Source organism: Erithacus rubecula (genome assembly GCF_903797595.1).
Source record: "Erithacus rubecula genome assembly, chromosome: 8".
NCBI classification, from domain to species: Eukaryota; Metazoa; Chordata; class Aves; order Passeriformes; family Muscicapidae; genus Erithacus; species Erithacus rubecula.
Genome location: NC_136659.1, coordinates 25,852,071 through 25,875,198, shown reverse-complemented (window position 1 = coordinate 25,875,198; position 23,128 = coordinate 25,852,071). Strand labels below are relative to the sequence as shown.

Genomic DNA, 23,128 nt, shown 5'->3' with positions numbered 1-23,128 from the left:
TCCTACCTTCTTCACATTTGGCAGAAGTAGTCTCTTAAACAAACAAACAAACAACTCTTTGAAGAGATTCTTATTCTTGTGGTAACAGTCATCCGGGCACTGACAGGATTCAAACCAGACGCGGTCGAGGGAAGTCTGGGGTCATACCAGGTTTAGATCTCGCATGCCAAGAGAGGTCAAGACCTAGGCAAGCCTGGAGCAGACAGTCCCAGGCCATGGAGGAAGTGGTGCTGCTGGGAGAATGCCTTTCCCTCCGACTCACCAGCCAAGGCCACGGGATGATGGTCTGGTGAGGAATATGAAGTGGTTTTCATTGCTATCCACTAAAGCCCAGAAGTCCAGTGTATTTGTCCTCTGTAAAGATCCTCTGGAACCCTTAAAAGACATGACTTCTAAAATGTCTAAGCTGCCTCAATTCCATTTTAGTTGCTTACATTCTAGTTATCTCATGTCCTGCATGAGGGTTTGAATTTCTCTGACCTAGCCTGAAAAGTGGTTTGTTATCTGTTTGTGTACAATTTCTTTTCCAAAGATGGTGAGAAATCGATTCAACTTTGGAAGTCTACTATTTTGTCAAGTCAATTAAGTGGTTTGGGTCTGCTAGCACTGGTTTCACTATGACTGTTTCTCTGTTTAAGACTTCTGTTGGAAATAATACACAAACAGGTTGTAACTATTGAAATATTAAAATGTACTGGATAAAACTTTGCAGATACTTCACTGTCCATCAGTTCCTAGCAATACTTCTTACAGAGAATCAGTTGGGCTGGAAGATTATGAAGAAAGAGAAAAACAGAAATAACTTCTATATGATTTCTCTCCTGGGAACCAACTACCAAATCCTTCCAGCAGGTCTACAGAAAATAGAGTTATTCACCCCGACCTGATCCCTACAATATACCAACTTTCATGCTGTATCCTAGTAAAAATGTGTGCCTTGTAATCAGGGTAAAACAGCAGCAAAGGCCTCATTTCAGAGGCCAGAGAACTGAAAACTTCATCGACTCCTTGACAGTCTTTTCAAACCAACAGGACCAACAGAGTTTGACCTGAGTGGTTATCATCTCAAACACTGGTAATTCCTTGAAAATTGGTCTTCCTAGGAAGCAGGCACTGGGATATTTTGTCTGCATGGTAACATGGCTAGATTTCTCCAAACTGGCCTGTTTGACACCAGTTCTGGGACCTCTGTGATCATGCTGGAGTCACAGCAATGCTGTGTGGAAGCAACCACCACAGCACAGTCCCTCTTCATTAAATCTGGACTCACACTTTGCAAAAATCACCTAAAGAATCATAACTGAAGCCTTTCATGAGAATACCAGCACATAATCCTAACTGAAAGAGGTCTAAAGTCAACAGCCAAGTCCATATCAACATAAGAAAAATTACTAATATGAACTAATTTTACAGCACAAAAACACAATCAGGATTTAGTAAACATTTCTATTTTGTGGTATATTCAAAAGAGCACTCTCCTCAGGACAGCATGTGAACATGCATTTAAGTTTCTCTGATGTCAACAGACCTAAACAGGCATTTCTAATCAAGGATATACTTACATATTTTCCTGAATAGGAAGAGACTTAAAAGCAGTTCTTTAGCCCAGAGCATTTTCTGTGTGACCCTCTGCAGCATCAACTCATCATTTCTTTTCAAGCATCTACTACAAATCTCCTTCTTGCTAGTCCTCATTAGATTGATCTTCCTTCAACTTACTGATTTGATGACTGAATGCACTAATTCCTTCACCACCCTATCATTCTACACTCTGCTTTCTGTCATCTACAATGCAGTTTTCTCTTGTAATATACCATACTTCACTTGGGTGAGAATGAAAGGCAGACTGAAATCAAGTGTTTTATCTCACAGTGAAGACAAATAGTCTCAAACAAGAATGTGCATGTAAGAACATCACCCTAATGCAGCTGTAAGCTTGGAACTTTCCTACTTCTAATGTATTAACCACACTCTGGTAGACTTCCTCTAGCAGTGGTACTTTGGGATGTGTGGTTACTCTGTGGGATCTTAAGAGGCTTTCAGATGAAGCATTCAATCAGCAGGTACCATGTCCAGCAGCTGGTTTGCAAATCAAAAGCTGTGTAAGTAGCTCCATAACCAAACTAGGAAAGTCTCTTGCGAAGGGGCAAGAGGAAGAATAAGACAAATTCTTCTCCAGGATGCTTTCACATGATCAAAAGGAAAATATCTCAAAGGCCCTTACTGGGTTTAAGAACACACATTTATTTCTCTGGGAGACTTAAACTCCAAAAGCTGACTGTTGTGTCTGTATTTTATACAGCCCCAACGTATTTTTTCAGTCTTGCCTAACTGCACCCAGATGCTGTTATATGTGACTTTGGCCCACATGTGCAGAGAAGGGAGAGGTATAAGAGAGAGAGAAAATGAATTGTGCAGGAAGGAATACCTCTGCTGTGAGGAGGCTCCACCTGTGCAGAAACACTGGCCCTCCACTGCAGCCAGAGAAACAGCAGGAGGTGGTGGTGGAGCTTAATTCTCACATTTAATCTAACAGCATGTGCTCAGCAGCAGGGAAACCATGGTACAGGTCCTTCTGCTGCTGGGGCTGGAAAAGGACAGCTTCTACCATGCTCTAAGGCACCCCCCTCCCTCCAACAAGTATTTCCTTTAAAAAAATCATCAAAAGGCTCACATTCTCCTGGTTCACTATCAGCTACCACGATCAATTATATCAAAACCCAACCCTACACAGACCAAAAAAGTGAGAGCAGGGAATGCAGTAAACTTACTCTTGAAGTGGAACCTGGCCAACTGATATAATCTAAACCCTGAATATGTTTTTTCCACAGCACATCCTCCCATGAGATATGCCATGTGCATGCTTCTACAGCAGAGAGGGACAGGGCAGAAAACACCCCACTGATTCTGCAGGAGCTGCATGGCCTGGGCATGCAGCTGGGCTACAAGCACAAGCCACCTCATTAACATGCCTGTTTTTCTTAACTCCACTCCAGCCACTTTATGAATTTTTAGGTACTTAACTCCTTTACTAGAGATGGCTTTAGTGTCCTGAGTTTCAACCGAGTTTGGAGTAGTTTGACCTTAAATAGGATCCAGCTTGTTTGAAAAACCCATTGAGCCTTTGCATTACCAGCACTTGACAAGCCAACCCTAAGAGTCAACACTATTTTGAAACCCACAACACCCACTTTCAAACACTGTTAGCCAGACCCAGTACTCTGGGATTTATGATCTGAAATAACACAGGCACTTTTAAAAGTCTGACCCTTGAGAAATGCTCTAAATTTTAGCTGTTAGCTGTCTATTTAATACCAATGGTGAAACATAAAAGAACAGGAATCAAGAGTCTCCAAGGCAGAAAATTGTGTAAAATCACAAATTCTCAAACTGGTCTGGCACAGAGAAGAAAAACATACTTATGTGGTTTAGTGTCAGAGCCAGGGATCTAGAAAGCCCACTAAAACACACGCACTCTGTGGGAGCAATGTGCACGCCTGGGATTTGCCAGAGGAACTGCACCCAGTTCTGCCCCTTGGTTTGTGCAGATGTGTCTGCACGGTGTCAGCTGCATGCAGGGCATCCAGATCCACACTTCTGCCAAACAGGGTCCTTTCCTCATTGTTTTTTTCTTTTTTTAAACTTTCCTCCCAGCCATCTGGGTGGTCCAACAATCAAACCCAAAATACGTAGGATCCCTCGAACCACATGTTCTAATCCCAGCAGAATTGACTCAGTGCTTCATCCATCCAGGGTAAATTGACTTCCCTGCTCTTTGCTGCGTGGGGGGAACTTTTGGATGAGATTTGAAAATTTCCGCTGTGTATGGACATTAAAAATCCTACATTTTTCTTCCAGTATCACAAACCAGCATTCCTGTCATTAGTTTTTATCTCTCAGCACCCTGTGTAATTTGCTCCCCATGGCCACTGCTAGCTGGGAATCCAGATTAACCAGCACCTGAAAAGTGATGTGCCTCAGGCTTCATTCCACAAGCCAATGGGATGGATGCGCTTTGTCCATTTATCTTCACACACACTGGAAGGATTTCAGAGAAACACAGTGAAAATGAGGAGGCTGAATGGATTGATATTTGACTATATGCTGCAGGCTGCAGCCTGGCCAGTTCATTAGAGCAGGGAGGAGGATATGACAACATGCAGCAAGTATCTGGAGGGATGTGTTACACAAGGAGGTGTGCTAGCAGCAGGAGGTGAAATTCAGGGAGAGAAAAAAAGGAGGGTGGACCAGAAAGGTGAACTGCATGGAGAGCTTTATATACTGAGAAAGGATTTGCTACAAGATAGAGTAAAAGTTCCACCTGTAGATCCAAGGCCAGGAGATACAAGGGGGAAACCCACAGACTCCTGTGCAGTGCAGGACAAAGTGCTGCAGAACACCACAACAGGGCTCAGCATCTCTTGTCTTCATGACTGCAAGAAGCTGGTGAGAGGTGAAATAACATCTAGAAAAGGTGACTTATTTAGGATTAAGAAAAAGAAGAGGCCAGGAAGGGCAGTGCTCCCCATTTAGCTGAGAGAAAACTTGAGAAACAAATTCAGAACACTGGAGTTTAAAAGGGCAGGAAGTTGGCACTGAACATTTATCCATTTTCACAGATGCTGAGAGCAGTGGAGAATGGGCAATCCTATTGAGATAGCTTCTGAAAGACACGCACTCTCTGTTTAGAAACTCTTTAGAAAGCAGTAGGAGAAGAGAGTTCAAATATATTTTCTTCCTAAAGCACAAGCTTAACAGCGGATAAGGTGGAAGCATGAAGTCACTTTTAATCTACTATAAAGTGAGGTAAGCAAAGGGATTATCACTTAAGACTTGCTGACATGAAGCTCTGAGAATGACATTTAAAAGCAATGGTGGATTACAGAGTGACATCATATTAAATGAACATATGCCAGAGGTTTACATAAAAGACCTCAAAGATCATGCTTTTGTTCTCGGTGCTAAAACCTATTAGCCATTTTTACACTTCTGGTGGTGATTAGGCTAAATTAGAGGTGCAGTTTTTCCCAGCACCAGCAACTTGGTGGCCCAATCTTCACTAAGTGTGAGTGGGCACTCAGACTCTCATCTGAGCTCAGCCAGGCTCACTCCAGCCCGATGTCACAGCATTCAGCAGCTGGAGATGCAGCCCCAGTGTTTCCAAGCCCAATCTGCATTTCATTGCATAGTTTAGTGAGTCTGTAACCACTCCCCTTCAAGTCCCTCTGGACTTCAGGTTTCAGTTATTCAAAGTACTCTGAAGGCTATTTAACTAAACACACATGACAAAACTATCCTGAATTTAAAGAACAGCACAGATGCGTAAATCTCTCATAATGGAATATACTTGAAAATGTTTAAAAATATTCAAAAGAGAAAGCTGTGGGGGGTTGTATTTCATTGGTTTTGGTTTTGTTTGTTTGTCTGTTTGCTTTTTGGTTTGTTTTGGTTTGTTTTTTTGCAGAATAGTTTATGAGACTGGAAAAGCCTAGAGAAATACACTAGCACTAATTAGTGTTTTCCAAAGACCTGATCAGCCTGTCCTCCCACTGAGGCCAGAAGATGTTAGGTATGTACCTTCTCAGTTTCTGCACAGGCAGGTAGTGCTGTGCCTCTTTCCTGGCTCCTGAAAATGTGCTACAAGACCAACCTCAGAACCCAAAGGAATCTTTTTTTAGCTGTCACGATATCAGAAGGGTGAGTATTACTGTGACAACATTTTAGAGATGAGGAAAAAAGCAGATGGAATTAAAGAAAATTTTTTAGCTCCCAGAACATGACAGCAGAAGCCTAGTATTTCATCTGTGGTCTCTTGGAGATTGATCAAGCAACCATCAAGTATTAACGCTGGAATTGACAGTTCCCCAAATCACCTCCTGTAGGTCACCAAAGAGCCACCTAAAAGCAACAGACTCCACTAATTACAGACCAGGGTGAGGTTTGAACAAGCCTTCTGGAGGAGACAAGCCCTTGAAAACATTGAAAACTTGCACATTCTGATTTTCCTAAATAAATAAAAGAAGCATGTGGGAAAGAAGGGGACAGAATAAATTGGATGTGGGAGCCCCCAAACCTGTCTCCCAAATGAGCAATGTATCTATTTGGTGAAAGTTGTAAAACTTTGCAAAAACACGCAAGAAGGCTTCTCTGAGCAGCTGTTTGCTTTGACTCCGGAGGGAGCTCGCTCTGTCTCCTAAGCAGCACAGTACCATCAATCACAACCTGCCAAAGATTTTCTACTCCAGTAGCAAAGTAAATATGAAAACACACAGGTTTTATTGGTGTGTATGCTCTGTGGCTCTCCTTGCTGCAGGAATGACCAGTGCCAGGGGTCCCATCCTGAGCCAGGGACGGGATCCCACTGCAGCCCCAGGCAGGGTAGCTGAAGGCACTCTGTGCACGCCTGTAATGCACAAAGACAGCTTCAACAGCAGCACTGCAAAGGGCTCCTCTCCTCCACAGAGTCAGGAATCCCCCTGGATGGAGGAACGGGGAGCACCATCAGGTGAGCCCTGGCGCGGTCACGGCCGCAGCGCACGCGGAATACTTCACTGCAAAACTCTGACACCCCTTCAACACGCGCATTGCAAGCAAGACTTTCCAAAGGATTCCTGTCTGGCAAAATTGATGGAATTTTCTGTGTGTTTTTGTAGAATGGGAACAGCAAAAGGCACATCTGTGACAATAACAAATTCCAACTCTAAAGCAAGAGACGCTGGTGTTTCTAAAAGCAGTTATAAGATTATGATGATTATTTTTTGTATGGCTAAACAACATATTTTCCCTTAACCCCACTTGGCCTCCCTTGGCTGAATCTCACAAAAAACAACAAAGGAAAGAGAGAAACAGACTGGAACAGATATTCAACATGGAAAATCTTGGGTTTGACATTAAATTTGGCATATTTGTAAACACTTGAGACACAGTCTTTTTATGATGAAAAGTTTAACAGTCAACTCCTCTGCCTGTGAATCACCCTGCCTAAACAGCTCAGGAACATTTTAACTGGTCTTGAAAAGGTATTCTGCAATTTTTAACACAGTAAAAAGGAAACAAACTTCAACAGGGAGGGGTAATAGAATCAGATAAAGAAAAAAAGTGTAGTCTGGATATCGGGAAAAATCTGCAATAATGTATTAAGATTTCAGGGAAATGGAGGAATATCCTTGATTAAATGAGATAAAATCCCTACCAGAGGGAAATTAAGGGTAACTCCACATTATCATGGAGATGGAGTCATTTCTATGTTTAGGTCTTTAGGACAATTCAGTCCTAATGAAAAACATGGAATTTGTGATTATCAGCTCAGGGTTTGTTTTTTGTTTTTTTTTTTTTTTTTTTACTATTTTTATGTGTGGGCAGAAGAGCAACAATTTTTTGTTAATAAATTATGTCAGAACTGCATCCTAAAATACCACCAGGATGTTGGTAGAAAAACAAGGCTGCTTTTGTTTTTCACAGTGCATAATGCCTGATGGGTTTTAACCACAGTTTAGGAGCTACTGTTAAAAAGGTTCTTGCTGAGTCAAGCCTAGGCATGCTGTTTACTAGGGTTAGCCCCAAAGGCTCTTGCACTTGGAGGGACTTTTACGCTGAGCTAAGGAGATTTTAGTTATTTTTGTTGTGATTTAAAAATCACCCCCCCCCCCCCCCCAAAATAAAAGAAAAAAAAAAAGGTAAGCATGTAATTACCACCCATACCTGTCAGCAAATCTCCTCTATAGTCAACAGCTTGGTCTTGCAAAGCTGATGCCGTCCCCTTACTTTAAAGAAGAGACCAGGCCCCAGTGGATTAGGTTTTTGTGAACAAGTTCACTAAAATACAAAATATTCCTTTTGTTGGAAAAGGACCTGTACTAACTTATGAAGCAAATTCCTCTGGTTCAGCTTTGAGCCTGCACACTCCTGGCTGACAACTTTCGCTCAAATAGTGCTGACCTACAACCAACAGCAAAGAGTGAAATTCTGACAAATCAATAAAAGCTGCATGCAGCAAATGCATGTAAGACCCACCACTGCTCTTCCACAAAGCCTAGGCCATCCTGTACTCTGGAAGAGAGGATCACAGGGAAAACAGTATGTGGCTCTGTAACTTGATTCTGTATCTCCAGAATAATGCAGAACCTCCCAATTTATTTTTCTGTCTTAGCCTTTGAGTACTGCAGTATTACTTATTGTTAAACGAATGCTATGTTGTGGAAGTATTGTCTCATACAATTTATATGCACCAATACAATTTCTTTTATTCATTCTGCTCTAATTCTACATTCCTGGAATAGGTTTCATCCCATATTCAGTTTCACTCCATTCTGCACTGCATCCTTTACAGTGTCCACTGGACTCCAATCCTGTCTCTCCCTCTATCCTCCATATTACCACAGGCACACAATCATTGCAATCCAAGACAATATCTTGAATCCACAATATTCCTGTTGGTTTGCATTGCACAGAGCTCAAGGATCATCTGAATGAGATACTTTATATTTTTAGACAAGCCAAGCAATCACCACGATTCTGTCAAATAGTTGTTAACGTCAAGAATAGAAGTCCAAATATTAAAGACATCCACCAAATAAGTAAAACCAACAGTGGTTATACGGAAAAGTGGGTTGTCCTAATGACTGGAGAAACACCAAAATAATCTCTAAAACTAGACTTTAAGGAAACCCCAACATAATCTGCTTCTGGACATATGTAATAAATTCTCAGTGATTTGGAAGACTACTCAAGTCCTGAAAATTATTTGTCATGCTGCCTAACAAGAAAATCACTGAGACACAAGGAATGACAGCACTGATAAGAAACACGGCGAGTCTTTCAAGCCCATCTTTTTTACTCAAGTTTTTCACATTCCTGTCTATGTTCCCAAGCAAAGAGTGCCACAGGTGGTTCTGCTCAAGAGAGCCTTGCAGATGAGTTCTCTCCAGTTGAGATAAAATAACGTATGTTCTCATTAGGCCAAACGCAAACAGTGATGAAGGGGAATGCACTGCTAGGTCACATTGAGCAATCAGGAAACAAACCTTCAACATAATACAGCAGGCAGATAATAAGACCCCATAGTTAGCAACAAATGAGACTGCACTTAATTTGCCGTGCAATGTTCACATAATTAGATAAATTTGGTACCGTCAAGACAGCAGACAGGTAGAATACAGACTTGATGAATTGGGGGCTCTCTGTCAGGCACCGATCACATTAATCATAAAGCCAAAACCCAGTGACGCAATTTTTCTTCCAAACATTTGCCGTAATTTTCTAGAATGAAAATATGCACATGCCCTTGGGGTTTTTTTACGGGTTGTTTACTTTTGAAACAAGAAGGATTGATTTCTGCACCACCAGGATGGAGTACAAACTTCTGGAAGCTCATCTGTGCCCAGAGAGTCCACCCAGTGTATTGAACAAGAGCCATGCAATCACCAAGTATGTTCTGGCCCAGGTCTGCCACCAGGTCTGGATGATTTCACACTGGACATCCTCCAGTGAGGAGGGTGAGTGCTATATTGTGACCTCTAGAGCACAGACTGGACGAGAGAGAAGAAAGGCAAAAGAGAAGAAAAATAAAAAACAAGAGGAATAAAGGGGAAGACATGATTTTAAGATGTTGGCAGATAAAATTTGAAGAGGAAAAATGATTGAGAGACCACAGCTGCAGAGAATTTTCTCAGTGTGGTTGTGCCATAGCGCAGGGTACTTGACAAACAGCTAAATGGAAGTGGCATTCCCTCAACCCTAAAAAATTGCCACAGCCAAGAAGCACTTGACTGCTCAGCTTTGGTGCTTCTCTGGCCACAAAGGCACCTTTGAGTGCAGTGCCCAGGTAGTTTCAAAGAGGACTGTGTTTCCTCTTTAAGACCCGCAACCGAGTTTTCTCTCCAATACCTTCCAAGTTTGTTTTGTGAGAGGAGCTGCTGGGAAGGAGAGGAATCCCAAAGAAGAAATGCAACAGGTATTTGACAACTCGACCCAAATACTAAGCAGAACACGCTTGGTCCACTGATAGGCAAATGTGGTAACTGCTAACACAGTAGATTATTAATGCTGGTGCAGATGAATTGAAACCTGATTTGCCAGCGCTGTACACTTGGCCAGGGTTGATCAGCTGGACATCACTAATATGAAAACATACTGGGGTTACTGGGGATATGATTCACAGGCACGTAGCATCAGTGGCAAGCTCTCAGTTGCATTTTGTAGAAGACCTTGCCTCGTGACCCCACCACAGAAACTGCTGTGGAGCCCCAGGGTATACGCAGTGCCCCAAACCTCCTTGTGAGGATTGAAGGAGAGCGTGAGTAGGGTACACAAATAACCTGTGATAAACATCATAACATCTGCCAGCCTCTGTTCTAACCACTGTTTTGAATATCACACTCTTCTGTACATGCTTTAATAGCCAGAGCTCTGGCTTATTAACTATCTCCAGCAAGTTATTATTCTGCCTTTTTTACTACAATTTTTGCATGAAAGACCAGAACTATTCCATGCAGCCTCCCTAATCCCCCCCCTTCCCATGCTGGCAACTTGCTTTGTCATTTCCCCTTTGCACACAGCTTGGAAGAAGCTGCTCTGCCCCTTTAAACATCCAGTCAAACTGTCAGCCAGCCAAAAAGACAATGACTTGTCTTCTAGTAGGATCCAGGGGAATGCCCTATCATTTATTTCTTGCAGTATTCTGGAAGCAGAAAAAAGCTGTGGTAGCTGTGGGGTTCCACAGATCTGGCTGCTGCTGTCTGCATTACTTGCTTCCCAGGGTCTGTTCCCCTGTGCACACCTATCCAGAAGCAGCATAGCTCTACAAACAGTCCCTGCAAATCTGGGTGAGTACATTCCCTGGCCAGACAGCGAGGCTGCAACAGGACTCCAGGGATCAAATGAGAGTTTTTTAAGTTATAGCCCTAGTTGTTCTTTTCTTGCTCTTTTTGTAGAATTATTCTGGCCCTCAGTGGCTCCCCTACACTGAGTGCTCTGGGACCTGTCCCTAAGCTGATGTTTGAGCCCTCTGTTACAGCTGCAGGTTGAAGGATTTTGGGATGGCTGTGGGGCTGCCAACCCCATCATGCTGCTTCCTCACCTCTCATGGGAAAGGTACATGTCGGCAATTAGAAGAAACACTTCCAGCCCCACGGTCACTAGAACCTCTGCTCACATCCCTGCTGGCTCCATTTTCCTGCCCTGATCAAAGCTTACAGGAGGTGAAAACAGATCTCTCTGTAAACATCTCCTTCAAGACATCAAGAACTATTGAGCTGCCATGTCCTAGATGAGGAGATTAACCATGAACCCCTCTCTCAGGGTGTAGCCCCTGACCAGTTTCTGTGCTTGCTGCCCATCAGGTGCCTCAGGGAGAGAAGAGACCTTTCATGAGAGTCACCGCCAAAACCCAGAGTCCTGCCCCTCCAGGTGAACATGGACACCCCCAGGAGCACCTGACTTATTACTGCTTTTAGAAATTGCCATCAGCCCGTTCGGGCTAGTGTCCAGTGAAATCAAACTGAATTACGGCATTCCCAGCAGCCTTTTGCCACTTTCCCCACAACTGCCAGGCAGGGAAGAATGGTACACAAGGTCTCCAAAGAGAGGGAACAGTGCTGGGTCTTTGCCAAGACGGTGACAGAAATGACCCAGGCAAGGCATGATGTGAGAATCATGGTGGGTGCAAAAACACAAGTCAAGCCTGTTCCTGGGACCTGAGCTGAATAATGATAAAGAAGCCCTATAGCCCCATCCTGCTGCTATAGGGCACGTCTATAGGCTTAATGGAGCTGTAAAGCCCTCCTGCCAGGCAGGTCAGTATTGTCATTGATGGGGACAATGACGTGGAGGGTGGCCAGTAGGACCAGCAGTGAGTCCCAGGGACTTGTGTAGTGGGATTCAGAATACTGCAGGTGGCTAACATTTTAGCAAGGCACAGTGGAGGTGTAACACTTACCCGTGGATAGCGTGGATAGAGTGAGGTTCGTAATGGTATCGTCCTTCCTGGTGGCGCATGTCAATTGGCAAAGGAGCGTGGAAGGCCGGAAAAATGTGCTGCGGCACTGTTATGGGGAATAGAAGAAAAAAAAAGGGACTTCAAAAACTTTTCCTTCCCTTTTAAAACAATTTCAAAGGCACTAAATCTCCATGAATTTCAGAGCAAGAGCAGTGCAAGACAAGGGGTCTTCATGATATCAGCGCTATCATACACCAGAGAAGTAGAATGAATAAATAATCAAAGTCATGCGGAAAAATCCTACATCTTCGACATAAAAGATCTCCAACAGGGTTTTTGACAAAGACAAGCAGCTAAGCGCTCTTTGAACTTGAGGAGATTATAGCAAGCACCAAGGAAAACTAGACTTGCAACGCAAATCAGACTCAACAGAGCCTGGTGGGATCCAGACCTGCATCGTCCCTCAAGCCTGGAGTGGCAGCAAACACTGTTCCTGAAGGTCTGTACACACAAGTTGGAAATATTTACCTAAAAATATAACAGCAAGAGCGGCACTGAAGCAGAATGTCTAGGCAGTCAGAAGAGGCTCAGAAGTGCCTACTGCCAGGTTCTGAGAGAGGAGCTCAAATTGCTCTCACTTGTAATCACTTGAGGCCCTATTTTTTATTCATTTGAGAAGCTTGTTTCATCTTTGATGGAAAGATAAAGTGGTCTCAAAAGGCAGCGAACACCTACATTGACTTATTAAATCTACAGGTTTTAATATTTATTATTGACCCCAAAAGTTAACGGCGAGAATATTTGAGTGAGTTGAGCTGATGGAAAATTCATCAGGTTATTTCTCCTCACCACCCCCGACAACGCTGCCTGGCCGCCTGGGCCTTTCCTGCTAAAATTACAGAAACTAAAGAAATAGAATTAGCAGAACCTCGACAGCGATACCGCACAGCCGCAAGAGCGATCCCGTACATCACCCTCAGACGGGGCTCCGCGCACCCGTAAAGATGCCCCTCTCCACCTTTGTGGCAGCGACCAGCTTGAAGGTAAAAGGCTGGTCTTGCACTGCCTTTAAAAACAGTCAGAAGTTCTTCATTAAAGATTACTTTATATTGTTGCAGGTTTTACCGTTCTTTCTCTGGCTTCTTGGCCTTTCTGTCTAACTAGAGACGAAAAATAAAACAAACCCGACCTCCTAAGTGAGCAATTCAAAGCCCAGCCTGTGCTCGGTACTTCACTGCAACTTGCCTCCGCGACAGGTACCATCTCTCTGGAGACTGGGGAAGCACCGTCCACAACCAAAGTGTCAAGGCTTGGGCCAAGTCTCTTGCTGTCGCTCAGCAAACTTCAGAAATGCCAAACTCTTGTTCTACAAAAGACTCAAAGTTCATCCTGTAGCATCTGTGACTCCAGAGCTACGCCGAGTGTGTCCGTCGCGCGGAGCCTGCGTGTAATCCTCATATAGGTCTGCCCCGGCATATCAGCGAGAGGATCTGCGGCTCCTGCTCCCATTGCAGCTCAATCCCGAGCCCAGCCGGCACAGGCGCGGCAGCCAGGCTGCTGGGAGAGGTGAGAGACTACACAAAAACAACCCTCCTGCCAACTCTGCTGAAAGGCGTTAAGCTAAGGTAGTCGGGGTGGAAAGTATTTAAGGCTCTGCAGCAGACTTTCTCTCCGTGCTCCAGCAAAGCGCTGGCACCTCACACTACCTGATACACTGGGAGCATTTTTGCAGCTCGCCTAATGTCAGGACACAGTAGAGTAACTGTTAACCGCCTCCCCCGCTCCTGCCCCCCTCCCCTCCTCTCCCAAAAGCAGCTCAAGGAGAGAATGAACTTGGATCCTTCAGGATTTGCTTTTTCAGGAGGAAGATTCATCCTTTAGCTGCCCTGAATATGGACAATCTGTTACATAAGGACACTTGCAAGGAATCTTCATTTTAAGAGGTACCCAGTGTTTTTCCAGATCAAAAATACACCAGAGTTTAGCTGTTACACCCCACACCCTGCCCACACAGCACAGTAAAGCCTCTGGTCTCCCCAAACCATGCTCAGCTCAAACTCCTGCCTAGGCTGGCAGATACCTACTACAGCTGCTGTCCTCTCTGGGGACACTGCTGTTCCCTGGCCACAGCCCATGGCTGCTGTGGGGATGAGAGGGAGTCGAGCTTTTACATCATCACATACAAAGCACAGTCACAAAATCAACTGTGCCTGCACAGACATCCAGTAGCAGACAACACAAACATCTCTTCCAGGCTGAGCTCCTAGGCTGGGCTTCCTGCAGTGCTCACCCCATATTTATGTTGTACAAATAAACCAAAAGGAGCAAGAGAACTTGCATAGTCCTGGGATCATCCCAAAGTGCTGCTGGTGGCATCCTTGGGGTGAAGATTAGCAACCTCCCACAATAGGTGGTCACTCTGCCCCTGTTGGACAGGTCTGGGCTGAGTTAATCCCCACAGTGCAGGAAAGTGGGAGCTGACCTGGGCTGAAACTGTACTGGCCACTGCAGCTGAGTTTTAATGATGTGGAGAGTTGCCTTAATCCTTTGGCCTTTTCCCGAGGGCAACTTAATTTATTAATAATGATAAAACTACTAAAAACAGGTCAAACTCAATATCTTGAAAGCCAGGCCAGCTATGCTTCATTTTGTACCTATGCATTTCTATACGACTGATTGCTGATAATACTGGAAATTTCTGTGTTAAAAGAGTCTCTCCTTGTCACTCAGGAGAGCTGGGAAATGGAGAACACAGGTTGTTTGCTGCCTGGCCTCCTTTCCTAGCTATCTGTGGGTATAAAATTGACATTTGAAGAGAATTTCTCCCTCCTCGCACCTCTGATAATATATTAATGGGAGAAAAATTTCCATGAACTTACTCCTTACCACTGCACTCTTGGCTCCTTTTTAACATTTCAATCTATTTGGCCCATGGGAAGCTCAGCAATGCCTCTGCCTTGGGTATCTGTTTCACACCCCCAATTCCAACCCCAGTATGTGCCCTGTGCTTTGCTACCACTAAGGGCAAGGATTGTTTTGATTTTTTTTTTACATCCCTTTGCAACATGAGTTCTCCTCTGCTTCCCTGCCTGGGAGCACCAGCCAAGCCTACGGGCTCCAATGGCTGGTGCTGCTCATTTTTATTCTCTTCCAGGTGCTTGGTCAGAAATAATGAATGGTTTTATAGGCAATCAACTACCAATTCATAAACGTCAGCCTGGCTCTGCTTCTTGTTCCCACCCCTCCAGAAGAGGACTGTGAGCTGGCAGCAGGACAGCAACACACGCTGTTAACAAAGATGGATGTTTTACACATACGAGTTAAAAAGACAATTATATTCAATTACTTCAAGTAACTTACGGTGATGTATTCCTGAATAGCCACGAGAAGGGCAATATGATGATTAGGGCAATGAATTTGCCAACTTTAATCTAATCAAGGCAATCTTTTGTTTAGCATTATCTGCTTTGCAGTGGCAGAGGATTTACCAAACCCAAGCAATCTTTGTAGATTTAACCCCAAAGCTGCCCAATTAGAGCTAATGATGATTGCTTTACACAAGAGGGAGGGAGATTTTAGCAGGCTTGGGGAAGGCTTTTCCCCAGGAAAAGGTTGGGCTGTACCAAGTACAATACTCTGTACCAGTACAATACTCTGAGGTGCAAAGGCATGACACGGCACCTCCAACAGTCCCCAAGCACTGGAACCACAGATAAACATTTCCTCTGGTTCTTGCAGCAAGAAAAGAAAGGCAAAGAACACATCAAAAGCAGCACCCAAGGGGCAGGGACAGTGAGAGAACAGCGTGTTTTGCACAGAAACTACACAGTTCTACTGCTGGTGGCTCACAGCTCTCAGGGGGAATGAAGCAGGGCAGCAGAGCACAAGGCATGCTCGGGAGGCCCCACCTTCCACCCCACCAGGGCTCCTGCAGGAATGTGTCTGCTCTGCCATTTGATAAGGGGGAAGACGCTGCTACCTGTCCCCACTTGTCGGAGTTGATTTTCTGGCCAAGGTTTGTGAGCAAGACACGGACCTCCCACTGCTCTGCTCTCATCCTTGTCTATTCAGAGGCCAGCCTGGCTTCAAAGAGAAAAGATAGGAGGCAGAAATGCAGGTTTAAAGGGGATGTCCCTTTGCTGAAAATCCCAGGAATCAGGGAGGGAGGCATCAGAAACAGCCCTTATTTGAGGATGATGCAGGCTTTTGATTATCTCTACAGATAAACCTGTGCTTCAAGAGAAACACAGGCTGCCTGTATGGGTTTTCATAGCCAGCAAAGGAGCTGTTTTGGTATCACTCAGAGCAGCACCTAAAAATTTTTGAGCTCAAAAGTGAGAATTAGGAAGGGTCTAGCAAGCTTTTTCTATTCCAAATGCTTCAGCTTACACGTTTGCTGAAAAAAAAAAAAAAAAAAAAAAAAAGAAGAAGAAGAAATCAGACCCTATGGCACTGAAGTGGGTTTCATTTGCAGTTTGATTTGACAAAAACAATTCAAAAAGCCTTTGGGAAAGGACTTAAAGAAGTTGTCACTTGTAAGTGGGGTGCAACTGGGCTGGGAAGAGACCCTGAGAAGCCCCCACACACCCTTGGTACCACACAGAATGTACTGGGCTGCCCCTACTTTAAATCACATGTGAGTTGTGCAGGCCACCATATAGCTAAAAAATAAACAGTTTTCCTATGGGTGTTCAGCAGTCTCCTGGACAAGCACTCCAGCCTGTAAGCAGGCTTCTTTGCCATCAGATGTAGTGCATAAATATTTTGCAATCAACAGTGAAAGTCATTTGTTGCGAAAAAAAGTAAAGTATCACTAGATAATTCAGTACCTGTTGTGCTTTACTCAACAAAAATTAATACCTTATAAAAGAGGAAGCACAAATTCTGATTTGTTGAGATGCCTTTTGGTCTGATTTCCTATGGAGTCAGTGATGCATGGGACACAGCTTTCATAAAGGGATCAGAAGCTCCCTTGCAAAGGCTAACAAAGCTTTGCCTCTCTTTAGGAAGGGAAGAACACATGCATTCGAAACAAACGTTTTTTAGCTTGAGAGGGGCTGAAGCAGGCTAATGTAAAATACCTTGCATAAGTCTACAGTCAAACAAGAGCAGGACACCAATGAACCTCAATCACAGCAGGCAGAAATTGCAACTTTATCAACTTTATCTCTAGAAGGCTTCAGAGCCCTGTAGTACTGGATTGATTTGTGTTAGTCGGTGAAAAACTTTCCCAGACACCAGCTCACACTCTCCTGTCACTGCAGTGTCATTAGCAGCTGTGCACAAGCAACTGGCAGAAAACATGGGAAAGGGATGTCCCAGAGATGCTTCCACCAGTACTTCCACAGGTGAACTGAGCTGTGCTGTCAGAGGCCAAATCCCTCTAACTGGGGAAGGTGGGACGCTGCCTGGTGCAACACAGTAGCTTACAACAACTTTTTCTTCTTTTTCCTCCCAGGTTCAGCTGCTTTGAAAAAGATAATACTAAAACAATGGATATCTGGAAATGCCCTTTTGCTGCCTGCATTTTCTCCCAGATGTTCAAATCTCACTCTCTCAAGAACAAGGTTAATGTACAACAAACATGAAATGTTGTTCACTCAGTAATCTCCCAGGGAAGCCCCAAGCATCAAGTGAGAAAGAAATCTTAGGCAGCATTCGTTTTCTCATGTTACAATTCTTAACGTCCAAATTTTACTCATCCACAGTATATATTTAAAGAGATGTATGTTGGCATCCAGCAAGCACAGTGGCAATGAAACAGCAAGGACAGGCCTGTGCTTCGTTCCCCAGCTTTCCTGTGACTTTCCTCACTCAGAGCTCTCCTAGAGTTGGTGGGTTCTGAGCATCCCTGGACAGTCTCAGTGCGCAGGCAGGGGAGGCAAACCCAGCCCTGAGCCACTGAGTCTGTGTGTGGCTACTTGACTCCCTTTGATAGTCCCTCCTGGGCGTTTCACTGTTGTGTTTGGATGGCTGCCCCTCTGGCTGCAGGACTGTAGGTGTCGGCAAGGGAGATGTTTTTGTGTTTGTGTGATGTCCCCAGAATAATGATCTAGCTGTTTAAGTGAGCTGAGCGAATGAATGAGCACAAGAAAAACATCTTCACTGAAAGCGCAGCCAAAGTTAATGCACCATTAATAATGGTCTGGGTGAATTATTGGAAGGGATAATAGGCCTGGGGTCAAGGAAGGTCTGAGACAAAGAACGGGGAAAATTGGGTCACAGAAACATGACAGAGCAGATCACGCTGATGCGTCCCTGGGATTCTCCTCGGATGAAGTCATATACCACCATGCAGAATATTAAGGGCTTTGCAGGGACAGGCATTCCCAGAGCCACCAGTCAGATCAATATGGGAAGGAGCAGGAACAGACACACAAGGCTACAGTGGCTGCCTTTCAGTCCCCCTTTGAGAGATTCACTCTAATGTTTACTAACTTTGCAAAATACACCAACTGTGTGCCTCCCTCAAAAAGGGAAACTTATGCAATGGCCAATAACACCAATCTGAGAATTTTCTAAGCACAGAGAGGTGTCTGGGCAAGTGTGCCCCTTCCCTGAATGGCAGCATCATGCATTTCACCAAAAAAAACCCATCTGAGGTGCTTCAGCAGCTCTGTTTTTCTGTCTCCAAAATTGTGGAAGGAGCTGCAATCCCTGCTCCCGCCCCATCACTGCCTGTCTTCACAACACTAATTTACTGACTAACCTTGGTTTTTCAGAATTTTCCTTCTTTAAAATGGAGATAATAGCACCTCCCTACCTCAGAGGTTTGGTTAATGTTTATACAGCACTTTAAAAATGATGTGGTAATTAAGTGCTCAGTATTATTATATCAACGTCTATAATGATTCCAGCAGACAGCATTATAAACAGGGCTGCACCATGCCTACTTTCCTTTTGTTTGGCTTGTTAACATTTGGTTTGGTTTTCACACAGCATTCTTCAATTATTACTGGTTAATTATTCTGTTGTTTTATTACCTGCTCAATGGCTTTGACAAAAATAAAAGAAGAATAATAGGAAATATTCATTTTGGCCCACTGGGAACATTATAGCAAGGAGAAGCAGGAGACAGGCCCCCACCAGCTCACCTGGGGAGACCTCTCTCCTGCCCCAGGCACTACAGACCATTCTGAAACACATCCAGCCAGCTGTAGCCACCCAAAGGGATGCAGAACAAGTTTTCTCTTCTTGTAACAAAACTAATGGAGAAAGATGGTGGTAGCCTGACACAAAACTATTTTTCAGACAATGCTCTTTAGGATGCTGGAGAAGACAACATGCTTAGTTTAACAGTGGGTTGGGTGCAGCATCCCATCCAGATAAGAAATAGAGATCACACAACTACCTTCTGTTGGGCAAACAGCTCGAGTAATGGTAAATACCCTGTAGGAGAGTTGGAAGGAGAAGTGGCCTTGCTGGGATGCAGATATGTGAAAAGTAAACAAGAAATAATAAAAACCACATTGCCCTTCAGCTACAAAATCACAAAAAAATGATGTCTTGAAAAGCACTATTTTCTGACATCTCAAAGCACCTACAGGACAGTCAGTGTGACTCCACACTCGGAGAATTGGGGTGCAGTGAGGAGCAGAGGATAAGGCTTGTCTCTGCACTTCAGTACTGCTGGAGCCCCTGCATGACCCTCACTGGCACAGCCAGAGCCAGGAGCCACTGGGCTCCCTGCTCAGCTCCCTGCAGGCACACAGACTTCACATGCACATGTGGACACTTACTCGACAGAATAAAGCCCATTCCTGGGGTTACCTGCATAACAAATGCCATTATTAAATCCATGAAAGATGGCAAACATCCCTCAGACACTGCAAATGGCAGGATGTCCCTCTCTGGCATCCCAGAGGAAACTGCCTTGGATGCAGCCACAATTACCATCCATCCTCTTGGGGATGACCTGGAGGAGCTTATCCTCTGACAAAGTTTATTCTACTGCTTCAGCTCAGGTGGAAGAACAAAAAAAAAAAGTCATTTGAAGATGCTGAGGGATGTCCTTACCCAGCCTCTGCCTAGGACATGGGCACTGCTGGCACATGGCAAGCACAAACACGCCTCTGGTGGAACGAATTTCAGCCTAGCCACTGCTCCTGCAGCCAGGCAGTGTCTGACAGCAGGGCAGGCAGGCAGACAGACAGACTGACAGGCAGGCAGGCAGACAGACAGACAGGCAGGCAGGAGGCTGCTGAGCGAGCTGGCTCTTGCAGCTGGGATGGGGCAAGATTAAATCAGCGACCTCCCCCCGCAGCCCCGTGGCCAACTCGAGGCAACACCGAAGGAATTTGCCCATAAATTTCCTCCCCACCCCAGGAAGAAGACAGCGCACTCAAATGAACTCAGGCCCTAATGGAAGTGGGATATTCTTGTTCAGCTCAGTGTCTAACCCATCCTGGAGTTCCTGGCAGCTCCACTCAGCTCTCTCCCATGCACTGCCTGACCTTTGGTAAGGGCATTAAAACTGTCAGTCTTTTCCTGGGCAAAAGAGATGGAACAATTACAGTGAGGCTAAAAATGGCCTTTCTCTCTACATGGAAAATTTAGATTAAAAATTGAAGAGTTCATTGACATTTTCTATAAGAACACGGAATTGTCGTTAAAAAATCAAACCCTGAAATTCCTTCGTTGCTATCTACCATCTCTGAAACTCAGCATGAGGGGCTTTCCTGCCCCATCCACCAAAGGAGCAGGGACAGCTGCTGCTGGCAGGAACATGAGGACCCCAGGAATCTTTTCAACATGCTGCCATGTAGCAGCTGGCTTTGCAGCACCCTTCTTGTGTGACCAGAAATGGGGCATTTCCTTTCTTGGTGAGAAAAAAGAAATTTTATGAAGCCTGCTGACGTGGGAAGTCTTGGATTTGGTTGTGCAAAACAGGTTGTACCCAGAACTTTCAAAACTTCAAAATAGTGTGGGGGGGGATGTATATATTCAGATCTATAGAAATATTTTCAAACATTCAGATGAGCATTTGGCCATGAAGACAATGCATTATCTATTATTCTACAAGAATTCCTGGGATATTCAGGTTACTGATAAGTGGCAGCCTTAGGGGGACAAGTCATTTTTTTATACCTCTGGGAAGAGTAAATAAGATGAAAGCAGAGCTCTCCTGCAGCCAGGAGGAACCCCACAAGCACAAGGAAATCCCGCAGTGGGGTGCCTGAACACCAAATCTCTGATGGCTTTTCCAAGAGCAGTAATTAGAAAAATCCCTTGATCAGCCTTGCTGCCACCAGCCACCTTCTTCAATAGCTGGGAGAAGCTTTAAGGCAGAACAGTTTTTCACCAGTTCATGTTTTACAGGTACCTGCACCTTCTGTAAGGAGTAGCACAGAAGAGATTAAGATGGTTTAAGATCTACTATATTTTAGGCTACAAGAACATGGAAGTGATGCAGTTGAAATGCCTTGACTTTATTTCAACAATATCTGCTGAAATAGATCTGAAAGGGACTGCTGAGCATTTGTGCTTCCTGGAAAATTAAAAAAAATTAAAACTGTCTTTCTCTGCTAAATAAGCACTGAATTCTTTGTGACACAATGAAATCTGAAACAGCAGTGCACATTTCCATTGCAAAGGAAACCCTCTCCACTCACACACTGCTGCTGGAGGAGTAGCAGGATGCCAGTCCCACCTGGGATGTACCAGTCTGCCCCACCATACCACATCAGGAGTTTCTACATCCATGCTGAGCACTTCCAGAGTGAGACTTTCCCTCTAGTGCTAGCTTTGTATTAGATGGGTAAGGTGATATAACCACTGAATGGCAGAAAAGCAACTCAAAAGGAAAGGCCTAATGCAGCTTATTAATTCCACAGGTGAGCTGCAAACGCTGAGAGTCTTGAAAATCACTTAATTGCCAGGCTGTCAGGCCAAGATGTGTTTTGAGGACGCTGCCAATCTGACAGTTATTAACAAACAAAGAGGCCACAAGCCCTGACTGCACTGAGATCCTTGCTATTTCTACTCATGTGCCACCTCCCAACAGGAAGTACTTAATAAGAATAATAATATCCCGAAAGGCCAACCTACGGCAGTGCAATTAAAAAGCTTTTCTGTCTCACTTTGAGGGGAGAAAAAAAAAAAAAAAACAGAGGGGGAAATTAAAATCAGACAGGAAATTCCACTAGAACAAGCTAGCTTATGTCCTAATAACACAGGATTGTGCCAACTCCTCCTGAAAGTAGAGGAGGGAAAGTAAAAAAAAAAGGGTAAAAAAAAGAAAGAAGAGAAACAGAGAAAGAGAAAAGCAGCCCTCTAGACTGACTCAGATCTGAGGCTACATTGTGATTCGGCTGTGGCTGCAATTCTAAAGGGAGAAAGGCAGCAAAGCAAATAAAAGGCAGTTTGCTTTTCAAGCAAGTTGCTGTTATATGATGTAACTCTCGTATGAAAGCGCGGCCACTGCTGCTTTGTTGAGAAAAGACACAGCCTGATAAGCTCCAAGGACCAGATGGATCTTGGGGCTTGTTCTCCCAACAGCTGCTGCCAGAGAATGGAAAGAAGAAAAAGAAGAAGAAAAAAAAAAAAAAGAAGAAAAATCCCAACAGGGAAGGAAGGAATCCCAGCACGCGAGGGGCAGGCAGGAGGTGGGGCAGAACAGATGGTGGTTCAGCTTGTGCTGCCTGCATGGGCAGTAGGGGAAAAATCAGTTTGTCAAAAACTTCTATGACAACTTATAAGGATGGACATATTCCACAAGTTCTTACCATCCTGCTTCCTGGGAATGCAGTAGGATTCAGCAACTGCCTGCACCTCCAGCTGATCTAGCAACTTCCAAAAAAAGTGGGCCAAGAGGGTTTGCCCCTGAATTCTCAGGGACCAGGCCAATGGGTGACAAACTTTTCCTGTTTCACACTAAAACTCATCTCACAGAGGAACCCACCTCACTTCAAGCCAGCTGGTGAAACAGGAGTGTGTGAACATCAGCTGAGTGCCCAGAGTATTCCCCAATATCCCCTGCCTTTCTCCCATGGGGCCCAATACCTGGCTGTGAGAGTCCCCAGAGTCCTCAACAGGTCTCTATTTCTGGGTATCCTAAGGAGACATTTGATGGCTGTGCAAATGTGGCTCTGACAGCAGTCCTGCCTCCTGCAGTAGTGATTCTGGGGAGCAGAGAACCAGAGCCTGAGTCCACAGTTACCTGAGCATGCAGCTCAGGATGGCTCAGGTGCTCCT

At 44.5% G+C, this 23,128-nt stretch overlaps 1 protein-coding gene across 2 annotated transcripts in view; it reads right to left on the bottom strand.

Moving 5' to 3' along the window:
- GLI2 (GLI family zinc finger 2) overlaps positions 1-23,128 on the bottom strand; it is a 186,230-nt gene that overhangs the window by 55,119 nt on the left and 107,983 nt on the right. For both annotated transcript variants that reach the window (XM_079310958.1, XM_079310959.1), the window contains exon 3: positions 11,936-12,041. In XM_079310958.1, the coding sequence (XP_079167084.1) occupies positions 11,936-12,041 (106 nt within the window). The remainder of the gene's footprint in view (positions 1-11,935; positions 12,042-23,128) is intronic.